The sequence below is a fragment of the Apaloderma vittatum genome, unplaced genomic scaffold (genome assembly GCF_000703405.1).
Source record: "Apaloderma vittatum isolate BGI_N311 unplaced genomic scaffold, ASM70340v1 scaffold40189, whole genome shotgun sequence".
Taxonomy (NCBI): Eukaryota; Metazoa; Chordata; class Aves; order Trogoniformes; family Trogonidae; genus Apaloderma; species Apaloderma vittatum.
Window position 1 is genome coordinate 23,573 of NW_009735408.1, and position 12,286 is coordinate 35,858.

The window sequence follows — 12,286 nt, forward strand, 5'->3', positions numbered from 1 at the left end:
TCGGTTGATCTTGTGGTGCCACCCTGTAACTTCAGCTCCCTGCGACGATGGGCACTGCAGGGTGGCCACGCTCAGGCTGAGCCCTCGCACCCCAAACCTGCCTGAAGGTGGTTGGGTCTGAGGAGAGGGAGATCCAGGGGGTTTCTGAGAGCCCCCCCTCTCCGAATTCTGCCGAAGTTGCTTTCGTCTGGCTGAATTCCACATGTCCAAAGGGACCTGCCAGGTATGTCGGGATGCTGTTCCCATGGAGGGCGCTGCTGTCCCTGGGCAGCCCACTCCTCTCTCAGAGCCCTGAGGAGCTGTGCGCTGGAGCTTACTGTCCTGGAGGGAACCAGGCACCCGGCCAGCGAGGCTCACTTTGGGAAGCGAGTGCAGCACAGACCCGCAGTCTCTCGCTGGAGTTCCCCGTGCCAGAGGCTGCAGTGGGGTCCACAGGGTGGGTTCCCAGGACAGAAGGTCCAACAAGTCCCAGTTTGCCTGTGCGTCACTGCAGAGGAGTTCAGCGTTGGGACTGGGCAGAGGATAGTTTGTAGGAAGAAGTGTGGAAAGGTGGGAATTCCTTTTCATGCCCCATCTCTGAGGGAGAGCGTTTTCCCTGCTTTAAGATTTCTGAGAGGTGCTCACTGTGTGACGTGGGTTTCTCTGCCTGGCGTGAGCCATGGTGTTTCTAGCTGGTGGAAGTTTTTCTTCTCTAGAGGAATTTGTGAGCAGTCTCCACTCAGCAAGTTGAGAATTGTTTCCAGGAGAAGAAATGGCGTTTACCTGACAGCCTCTGGAAACCAGTTAACTGTTTGGGTGAAGTACTGAGAGGGATTTCAGTCAGGAAAACTGATACACATACTCATGCAGCACTGATGGACTAATTTGAAAGTTTCATGCTTCTTCCGTTACCTTAGGGCGCAGAAAACCCCTCCCAAGTTCTTGTTTCCTCCGGAAAGCAGTGCCTCCAGCCACAGTAGATGACTCCGTGATGATGTGGGGCCTGTAATTAGTCTGTGTCAATATCCTGCTGTGAGTCGATCATCGCTGGGCAGGTTTCTCTGGGCAGGTTTCTCTGGGCAGGTTTCTCTGACACTGCTCTTCTGCAGGGTGCAGTGAGACTGTGAGTCCCTGTTGTGGGATGGTTTTCCAGTTAAGACAAAAATCTGAGCCTGACAGAGTTTTTTCTGGCTGCCTTGTTACCTCTTGGTGTTTTCTTTGTACTAGAAGTTTGATTAACCTGTTCAGTCCTGGGCTGCTGTAATGTTTTTCAGGGCATTTAGTAGATCACTCTAGATGACAATCTTCCCAAAGACCTTCTGATACAGATATCGTGAATGATGCGAAAGAGAAAACGCTCTAAGTCTAGGATTTTACCGTTTTGATTTTTTATTTTTATTTTTTACTTTCCTGCAGACGCCTTACTGGCAGATCTGGAATCCACCACCTCGCATATCTCCAAGCGACCAGTGTTTCTGACAGAGGAAACGCCTTACTCCTACCCAACTGGAAACCACACGTACCAGGAAATCACTGTGCCACCTCCAGTGCCCCCACCACCTTCCAATGAGGCCCTGAATGGCACTGTGATCGACCCCTTAGACCAGTGGCAGCCCAACGCCTCCAGATACGTCCACCAGCAAGTAAGTGAATGTGTGTGGTTGGGGAGGGTGCGTCCTTGTTTTATCCATGTGTTATCTCTCAAGGAAGTAGATGAGGGGAAGGGAATAGCAAGAAGTTTGGCTATAAGCAGAGTGTGGAAGTGGGGAGAGGTGTTGGTTTTTAATAGAAATAACTGGTTGGAGAAAATGATGAAGAAGAATTTGAAACCCGTGGTCATTGTTCTGGTGAAACGGTAGTGTGGTGAGGTTAGGGTTAGTCATCCCTCTTGTAGCCTTTGGAAAGCAGACTGGGGATTTCCAGCACAGATCTGCGAGTCACAGGCAAATCTGGAGGAAGTGGAGAACAGTTGTTCCTGGTGTAGCTCATCTGATAGAGGCAGGCTTGGTTATAGAGCAGATTTAGGTGTTTGGGTTTTTTTATTTTTTCTCCTCCTGGGCTTTGTTCTGCTCTATCAATGTGTTGGGGTTGCAATGCAGTAGTGTACGTGCTCGCTTGTATTCAGTTCCCAATGCGAATCTCATTTCCACAGCCTCAGTCCCAGTCTCCTATATACAGCTCTAGTACCAAAAGCTCCAGTGCCTCTGTTCCTAGAGACGGACTCGGCTCTCCATCTCCCCGGGCCAGCGAAGAGGAACACGTCTACAGGTATCTTGTCCCTGTTAAGAGATAAGCCTGACTCACAGCTTGAGCCTGCTGTGGCTCTTCTCTTGGAAACAAACACTGCTCCCTGCATGTGTCAGGTTGCCCAGAGTCAGTTCTGAGCGCCTCTTCTGTTAAGAGGCCCCTGAAACTTTCACATTCACTTCAAACATTGACCTGGCCCTTCGGTTTGCTCGGGTACAGAAGAAGGTAAAGACCCATCAGACAGAAAAGTGTCTGGATTGTGTTGCAAGGGATACAACCCAGAGACAAGTGACAAATCCATCCCCCTGTGAAGCAGCACAAACGTTCTTTAGGAGCTGCGTGGCCTTTGAGTCAGTATCCTGGGGAACTCAGCTACCTGTGGCCTGGCGGGTCGTGCGGTGACTTGAACTCCCAAGGAAATTCTAACTTCTTAAAACTTTGATCTCAGTAGATGACAGATAGATGGCTCGTTTATACTCGCAAGGGCAGCTGCTCTTGCACTGGGAGGTTGGAGGAGTAGGACAGACCTCTCTGCTCCTGTGGGGATGGGCGAGGAAGAGGCTGTCAGACTTCACCTCTGGTGGCCCTCTCCAGCGCACTCTCTCCTGGGGGCTTTTTACAGGGGGGAGACTGGTGTTTCTCTGAGGCCTAGCTCTTTCCGCTGGTCAGAAGTTGCTTTCAACCAGAACTAATTTTGGATAGAGGCAGGCGTATGCAGGGATGGCCCAATGGAGGTAGTAATTGCAATATTTTCAGATGGCTGCATGTAAGTAGTACAAAAGGGAGGAAGTTGTAGCCGAAAGTCTTCCTGTACAAGGGTCTGGCATGGCTTGGTTCTGGTGTGAGCTGCAGCTTGTGTGCTTGGGTCAGGGTGAAGTATGTCCTCCTCAGAGGGCATTTATGGATTTTTTTTTTTATCTTTCTGAAGAGAAAGATAATAAGTGCCCTTATGGAATTTCATATTTGTTACTGGTATTATAGGTGTCAGAGTCCTAAAGCCTGTTACATATTAACTTTCTGAGCATAATGCCCTAGCGCACACAGGACAGAAGTTACCGTTTAGGGTTTGCAAAGTATCTTTTGGATAAAATAAGAACTTCTGCAGCACAAGAAGTTATTTCTTTATTTGTAAAACCAGAAGAAAATAATCTCCCTGCCATTGGCAATGGGAAGACTGCGTGTTACAGTGTAATTACTATAAAAATCACTGCCTTGCTGCTCAGTCTTGCTCTGAAACGGTTTGCCGCTGTGTGTGGTAAATGGACACACCTGTATAGGATAAGCAGTAATTCCATCCAGTGTTTTATACACACTTGTGCACAGGAAAACTTCTTTCAAGGCTTGTGTACTTAACACAGTAGAAAATAGTTTCAAATTAATTTCTTATAAATTGATCACAGTTCCCCAAATTAGAAGTATAAGGACGTGAAAAGAGACCTTGAGTGCTGCAAGAGGCTACCACATAACCTGCTGGGTTTGACTTTTTGTTGATACCTTGAGGGTTTGGGGTTTTTTTTGCCTGTTTCTGCAGCCTGTGCTTGCCCTGCATTCCCTTCTGTGCTCGTCCTGCATTCCCTTGCTTCAGCGGGTAGGATTTTGCTGCTTGGTGTGATGTCAGCAGAAACAAGTCATTTTCCTGTATGCGAGCTAATGGTTCTGCTGCAGTTCTGTGCGTCTTGGATCCGCAGATGGTTAACTCTTTGCTGCAGGGCTGTGCAGCACAGAGCTGAAAATCTGAGGCTCTGTGCTTCAAGGCAGTTTCTTTGTAACTGAGAGCTGAAGGTGTGGCTAAGCAGCCTTGTAGGCATTTCACAAAGCACCCGTCATCTCTGCCCAGAGCTAAAAGCATCAACTTGAAACGAAAATAGTACATATGTAAACTTTGTGAACTCAATATATGTTTCCCTCCCTTCTTCTGCTGTATCTTAACACACAAGTTTCACACTTACCTTTTATCTTTAGTTTCCCGAACAAGCAGAAGTCTGCAGAACCGTCTCCCACAATGACCAGCTCCTCTCTGGGTAGCAACCTCTCAGAACTGGACAGACTTCTTCTGGAACTGAATGCTGTTCAGCATAATCCTGCTAGTGGCTTCACGGCAGGTAAGGAACAATAAGGCACTTGGTATGAGTGGATAATTTGATTTTCAAAGTAGTAACCTGCTTTTTTTTCTTCAGTGTCCTTTCTGAGGGACACACCTCCAGCCTCTGATCAAAGATTTGTTTAGTATGGATGGGTTCTCTTGAGGTCTGTGGTGCAGTGCCCTGCTCAGAGCAAGGCAAAACTTCAAAATTAGCTCTGACTAAAGTTTCAAAGTTGGATTAGGTTACTCAGACCCTTCCACTGTTAAGATCTGAATATCCTCGAAGATGCACATTCCACAAGATTTCTGGACAATTTATTGCTCTCACCTGTGATTAGTGTGTGTGTATGGACTCAGGGGTCTGAATGGCTCTTGTCTGCTCCCTTTTCTTAAGATGAAGCCGGCAGAAGCCCGTCACTTCCCAGCGTGACTGGACCTCACTATGTCATCCCAGAGGGCAGCAGCGCTGTGGGAGGAAAGGCTGCACCTCCCACAAAAGAAAAGCCAAAGCGAAACGGCGCACGCGGGATTGAAGATGTGCGTCCCAGTGTGGAGAGCCTGCTGGATGAGCTGGAGAGCTCTGTGCCAAGCCCAGTGTGAGTAACGTTTCGGTGGTTGCTGGCTTGGCTGGGGTGGGACAGGTCTTGCGGGAACAGTAATTGTTGTGCAGGGGCAGGTGCTGCAGGAGAGTGACAGAAGGTGGCCTTTGTCTAAAGGGTCAGAAATCAAGCAGGTGTGTGATGATGCTGATGCTCTTTCATCTGCTCCTGGATGGGAAAAAATAACGTGTTGTGTTACGAGAAGTGGATTGTTCAAGCTCAGATTTAGAGCTGAGCAGAAATAGTCGCTGTCTGACAAAATGAACGCTTGGTCGTCGTCCATTCCTTAACGGATGGGGTGTGTTTGTGCGTGTGCGCGCACGTTAGACTTGGCAGAGAGACAGGGTCTGGGGAGGGCTGGCCAGGGTGGACAATACTGATGAAACTTGTCATGGTGTGCTTGTTTCGGGGAGCAGTGGGACATTCAATTTTAGGAGTGGTCTCGCATGCTAAACTGTTTATGTAATTAATTTTCCTTGTCAGCCCTGCCATCACTGTGAGCCAAGGTGAGGTGAGCAGCCCCCAGCGGGTCACCGCCAGTCAGCAGCAGACCCGTATTTCTGCTTCTTCAGCTACACGAGAACTGGATGAGCTGATGGCATCTCTCTCTGACTTCAAGGTACCCTGTCTTGACAGCTAAATGTCTTGTCCCTCCCCTCCCCACCCCCAGATGCCTCTTAGCCGCATCTGCTGACCTCCAGAATGCCCTCTTTGCCTCTCAGACTTGCTTCGAGAAACTTCCTAGGGTGGTATTTTTGCTTTCTGAGTGCTGCTGTAGGGACTTGACTGCTATAAATTCTCATCACTGACAGGGTAAGGCAGTTCTGGGATCTGTTTTTCCTTCAGTTCTGCAGTTTGTGTGTTTGCCAAAGATAATGAGCTTAGTTAGTGCTCAGTACAGGGTGAATTATTTTGCTGTGCTGCAACTTAACAAGAGGTAGGGAAGTATGGGAAACCAGTCTGCTTACTGACAGAGACCAGGCTCTTCTCTTCTGTGGGCTGATCCTCCTCTTTGGAGTGTATTTTTACCCTGATGTGCTTTCCCTGAGGAGGATGTTCCAGGCATGTGGTGTGAGCACTGATGCCTTTGCATCAGACAGCTGGAGACTTCAAAGGTTTCCATCTTAACATCTCTTATTCACCTCAAAATGGGATTAAAGTCTGAGCTTCTTGTGGGGGCAGAGGATGGCAAATACTATTCAGAATCATTTCTGGCACATGTACTTTGTTTTGTGAGGATCTTGGAGTTAGTCACTGTTTTCTTTAGACTCGCTGTAGTGTGTGTTTAGTCAACTGCAAATATTGACACCTTAGCGTTGCCTTTTTTCCTCCGTATTAGATCCTAGGATGGAGTGCAGGGTGCCCTTAAGTGTCTGGTCAGTCTGGGTAAGGAACTGCACAGTTGTGAACCTGGAGAAGAGAGTTCCCACCTGCTCTGCCGGCATACCCTGTTCTGCTCCTCCCCTGTGCTGTGGGAGCTTGAGTGCTGGGGCCTTGTGTCGCTGCTACTTTTATTACGGCTCAAAAAACAAACTTGGGTTGTGGTTGCTGCCACCAGGCTTTGCTCCACCAGCCTTTGCTCCTAGGTGAGCTCCTGGCAGCTGAGAGTGACCTTGCCCAGCACAGGTTTTCCTTGCAAGATACAAGGAGGGGCCGTTTCTAAGTGTGGGGGTTCAAATGCTTTGCAGTCCTGAGAAAAGGCCTAAGAATCATTGTGCAACTCCATTAAAAATCTGCATGACAGAGACGAGCTGCTTTCTATAATGCTGCCTGCCTTTCTGCCATAATTTCTGGTTGAGCTCTGAGAGCAAACTGAAAGCAGCAAGACTCTAAGATTTGGGCTTTACAAGCACAGCATTAGTATTTTTGCAAAGCATTAAACTTACCTTATGTCTATAAACATTCTTCCTGAAGCACAAAGCACGTGGTTTCTGTGATCATTTTTCCTCTTGTTAATATTGTTATGAGCTGTTCTGAGCAGTTACTTTCCTTTTTTTTCTGTGCTGCAGGGTGCTTCATTTTCCCTTCAATCCTTACTTGGTTTTACCTCCTCTGCTTGTGACAACTGGTGGTGTTAACTTGTCAGTAAAAATGGATTCCTAGCCTGTACCAGTGGCAGGACATAAGGGAGAGAAGGGGAGTTTCAGCAGAAATGAGAGATGAAATGCTGTTATTTGAGTATTAGTCCTGTGTGAGGTTGCAAGAGATAGGACAGAAAAACTAAATACGACGTGTAGCTCTAGTTGGAGCTGGTAGTTGATACAACTAGAAATTGCAGTATGTGGGGATGGGAGGAGTTGGAGGCACTCTTATTTAATTTCTTCCATACTCCGGAGTAAAAGGTGCTATTACAGACTGAAACATTACCCTTTTATCATCTTTTGCTGGCTTTAATGAGTTGCTCATTACTTTTGCTTACAGAATCCATTTGATTTTGGTTGTCCAGCTCATCAGTCCGCGGGCACTGAGATTACTTAATGCACTTGTGTTTCAACCTCTGCCCTTTGTGTGTAATACGATGCCTGCTCACTGCATAGCTAGATGCTTGTATTTAACTGGTCCGTTTCTGCTGAGTGTTTAACCATTGCTCTTATTTTGGAGCTAATAGGTTTTTAATACGCTGAAAGTACTTGCTTTTCAGCAAAATGCTAGTCTTGCCTTGAAAATTACTGACTTCATCTTAGGGAGTCTGGAAACAACAACAGCATACACCCAGGTTATTTTTACAGCTTAGGCAAAATGCAGGGCAAGGGCAATACTGGGCAATTCCCTCATTTTGACTACTGAATGTGCTTATTAGTCCTTTTCCTCTCTGTTGTGACTGTGGGTCTTGCTGTGCTACTCGGGGAGGAGCAATTTGTAACGAATTTTGGTCCCCTGTTGCCCTTTCCGTACTCATGAATGTGTGTGTGTGTGCATGCCAGCTCCTGACCCAATGGCGCTGGAGCAGCTTAGGTCAGCTGACGGTGTAAGTCTCTTCCTGCTGGCAGTTTTTATGTCATTAATTCTATCCTTTTATTCATTGTAAGAATCTCAGGTAAGTAGAGACCAAGCTACCATACCTGGGTTTAGGCAGGTATGTTCCCTGCTACTGCAGAGCATAAGCATCTAAGTATTTGAGGCTTAAAGCTCTTGGGTTTGGTGTGAATATGTTTTTAAAACTGAGAGGGCGTGGCACTGGTCTCGGATTGACCTGCTGTGTGAACTTGGGCAAGCCACTGTTCTGATTTCCCGCTTGGAAGAAAAAGGAGTAGCGCCAGTTTGTCTCCTAGAGTTCAGCCAGGAGCCGCTGCAAGTTGGGAAAAAACGACCCATGGTCTTTTGTTTTCAATAGACCCCATCAGTCAAGGAGAACCAAAACCTCTGTATCAGTTGCTCTTGTTAGAGTGCATTTTGGATCAAAATTAATGCTGATTTTATTAGAATGTACATCTGGAGTCTAATCTAGCCACCTAAGCAATGCTTACAAGGGCGTGGAGTGACTGACAGACTCCTATAGATGCAGTATGTGTCTGTCCAAGGTGAGATTAGTGATGTGAATAGAACAGAGCCCCTGTCATCTGGTCGTGCTGTGAATGCCCTGGAGCTTTGTTTTCATTGCTGCATACTCAGCCAACTGGAGCATTTTATTAGTGTATCAAGAAGAAGAATGTCGTGCTTTGTTCTATTCATTGATTGCTTTTTTTTAGCTTTGAAATGTAAAATTTACATGTCTGACTAAGTGAACTTGGCCTTTACTCACAGTCCAGACATTTCTGGGTTTGTAGCTGGCTTCCCAGCAGCCACCGCATGCCCCTGTCACAGCTGCAGGTGAGCACCCGAGCTGCCACTTAGGAGGAGGTCGTAGGAAAAGGATCTTGATGACTGTCAAGTTTTGTCTCCCATAATCTGTGAAGATCAGCACAATGTCTTTGATATCTCAATTTCTTTCCTCGCTCTTGGAAGTAAGGCTTTGGATTCACATGGCTTTTTTATTTTTAGGTCACAATTGTTACATATTAATTCTTTGCTTTTTTTTCTTCTCCTTACCTGTCTTTATCTTTTTCTCTCCTTATTCCTTCTGTCTCCTTTTTGCAGACTAGTTCCACTATGTCTCTAATTTCTGAACCTTCCCCAGAGCCGGTTCCCAGTTCAGCAAATGCAGCCTCCAGCAGCGCTCCTCGCAGCTTAGCAGTGCTATCCCATTCCAAACACTCTTCTGCAAGTCACAGTGGGGACTCAGCAGAGCCAGCATCTGCCCCCTCAGCAGCCCTCCTCACTGAGAAAGGTAGTAACGCTGTAGCTCTGCCTATTTCGGGGCATTCTGCAGCTCGCTCATGTATGCCCCGTTTGCCCCAAACGGTCCCTGTGCCCCCACCACGAATGTCTTCTGGTTCTGCTGCTCATGCGGAGCCGATGACCTCTGCAAGCTTGGTTTGGCTGAGCAGAAAGCCTGGCTCTTCTAGAAATGTTTTCCACGCTTCCAGTGTGGAGGTTCTGCGTAGATCTGCTAACGCAGAGGCACAGGGCCCAGAAAATGATTTGGCAAAAGAGACTGAGAAGAAGGAGCAGAGATCTGACCCCAAAATCTCAAGTGTATCAATTTCAAACACCTTAAGTGGTCAAGGGAAAGGGCAAACACCTGAAGAGCTGGATCAGCAGGGAGCGTTCAGGGACAATTCAGCCCTTCCTTCGCGGGGCAGAAACGTGGGAACAGCTTTAGATGAGCTGTGGGCCCTGGAGCTGCCTGCACATGTGCCAGAGGTGCACGCAAAGTACGACAGCGTTTTGAATCCTGTGTGTGAACCTTCTGTTGTGGCTGTGGATCGGCAGGATATCTTCCCAGACACTAAAAACCAGTTGGGTTTTGTAGGAGAGCAAGAACAGGATCTAAAAGCTGGAGTACCGCGTGAAGTTAAGGTAGATGGCTCTCCTGATCCGGTCAAGAAGAGACAGGGCAGAGAGAGAACTCCTAGGAATGCAGGAACTGCTGATGTGAAGAAAACCAGAGGAGACCAGGAAAATGAGCACTTCAGCAGCTCTGCAGTCGCTCCAGAAGCTCCTGCAAACATTTGGAAAGCTGAATGGGATCTGCCATGCATCTCCAAACCACCTATTGAGAGGATTTCTGCGTCAGGCCAGGCAGGCACTGAATGAATGTAGGAGTAGGACGAGTCCTAGCTAGGACTGCTGTGACAGCACACATGTTAATGTTAATTTCGTGTGTGGTGCGAGTGTGCCCAGACTCACCACGCTAACCGCATGCAGCTCTGAGCGATGATCCGACTGCGTGGCACGAAGGTTTGAAAACCTCCGCTTTATCTTGTGCTCTCTTCTGCATGTCAGCCCGCGGCACAGAACACAGCAGTTTGTGGGGACTTCCCCGTGAGATGGGCTTTTATTCCCTATAATGCTCAGTTCACAGAGGCCTCTGAAAAGTTAAAGGTGTGTTCCATGATGTTCCAGTTTCAGGATGTCCCTGACTTGGGATGGCAGCTCCTCTGCTCTGCTGGCCTTTTTAGGTGTCATTGCTGGAGCTGTTAGTGTTCCTTCCAGCGCTGGAGGTACGCTTTGTGCCCTAGACATCTCTGACCAAGAGTCTTATGCCTGTAAAGGCAAACACAGTGAGGCTGCGCTTTGTCCTTGTGATGCTGAGCTTTCGTTAATGTTCGGTGGAGAGATCATGCTGCACCTCCTATCTTGGCTTCCTGCTGGTTAATCTTTCCCTTCCTTTTCTAGATAGTTATTTTTGGCTGCTGTGATTGTCCTTACGGGGTTTTTCCTTGCTCTGAGTCACTGTTCTGAGCTGTGCCAAGAGGAATTTTGGCGTAGTGGAATAAATGTCATCACTCTTCCTGCTTGCAGTTGTCACTAATGGCTTGAGTTTGTGCTGTTGCACCTTGGGGCTTGCTCTGACATTGCTCTTCTCTGCTGATACTATTACTTCTGTCATTTAGATTAAATCTTTAATCAAGAGGACAAAAGAGACTGCGAACGTGCATCCCATGTACCGTGACCTCTCTCCAAGGCGTAAACTAGGTCCTGCCATATTTCACAAGACTGAGTCCCAGGATCGCTTGATTGGAGAACTGCAGGACAAACTGGGCATCGCTAAACAGGAGCAGGAGGAGTGGAAAAGCCAGGATGACTGGCTGACAGAGGGGGTCATTATCACGGCCAGACCCCAGGGGGAAGAGCAGAATGGTGGACAGCAAGTAGAGAAGGTAGAAAGCAGGGACACATCCTGGGAAATTCTAGCGTGACCCTCGGTCTGGGTAGCATTGTGCAGAGGTGCAGATTAAATTTCTGAGTGTCTGAAATGACATGAAACAAAGAACTAACTCTTTCTACTCACACATGGCTGGCCTGAAAAGGACACTGGCACACGGGTCCTAGTTCTTGATGTTTAAGAACCAGAGTGGGATCTGAGGGTGCTGGTGATGGTATCTGGTTGGGCAGTGCGCTACTATCACACGTCAAATATCCGTGCGGGAATTATTTTTAAAGCCACACCTGTCATAGAGGCGTGCTTTGTTCTCCCCAGCACTGTACCTGTGCGCGGAGCTCTGGGTGTACGATGGTACTCTTCCTTCGGCTACACAGGGAAGCCTGTTTTCTAGTTTCTTTCTCTTTCTTGCTTTTTTTCCCCTCCTTAGTGGTAAGAACCAGCCTTCTTGTTGCAGGAAGTGCTTGGTGGTTCCTCTTTGGATTTATTCACCTTTCTTCTTCCTCCCTGTCTTTCTAGGTGGTTTTTCCTCCAGAATCCCCGCTCCCCCCAAGGAGGATGGTCTCTGTTCCAGCCTCTCCTCCTCTCCAGCCTTCCAAAGAAGCTGCGACAACAGTCTCTGCTAGTGCTGCTCCCTCTCATCTCTCTGGCCCTGCACCTCTCCTCCCACCTCAGCCTTTCCATGTGCCATCTACCCCAGCTCCTAGTCCAGTCTCCTCCTCTTCCTTCAGCTTGGTTCCGCAGCCTCCCTTCCAGTGGGAAACTTCTGATGATGATTATCATGAGGTTTCTGTTGTGGGCACCCCTCCTTGTGAAGATCCTAGGCGTTCCTGTTCTCCCCGGACCTGGACCCCTGGCACCAAGACAGTTGTTTCTGTTGGCTGTCAGACTGAAGATGTTGCTTTCTTCGCACAGATGCAGGCAGGCTTCTCTCTTCTGTCCTTTTTATAAGCAGTGTTTTTCAGTCTAACTGCTGGTAGCTCAGTAGATGTAATGTTTGGGTAAAGGCTGATACTGAACTGCTAGATAGGAGAGAGATCTCGCTGGCAATATCTAATCCCAGCTGTGCCTGTCTGGCACTGCCAGGTATGTGTCCCTGCAATAACCTGCCGGGGTGTGTGTGGTTCCTCTCTGTCCCTGGTGGTGCCTTGGTGCAGCGGGGACTCTCTTTCC

General features: G+C 48.0%; 1 protein-coding gene across 1 annotated transcript in view; it reads left to right on the forward strand.

Annotated features, from left to right (window-relative positions):
• Positions 1–1,391: 1,391 nt before the first annotated feature.
• Positions 1,392–12,286, forward strand: part of PXN (paxillin) — a gene marked incomplete at its 5' end in the record, with an annotated part of 17,853 nt that continues 6,958 nt past the window's right edge. Inside the window, 5 exons of the mRNA XM_009876561.1 lie at positions 1,392–1,622; positions 2,132–2,247; positions 4,189–4,328; positions 4,704–4,905; positions 5,392–5,527. Coding sequence (XP_009874863.1) covers positions 1,392–1,622; positions 2,132–2,247; positions 4,189–4,328; positions 4,704–4,905; positions 5,392–5,527 — 825 coding nt within the window. The remainder of the gene's footprint in view (positions 1,623–2,131; positions 2,248–4,188; positions 4,329–4,703; positions 4,906–5,391; positions 5,528–12,286) is intronic.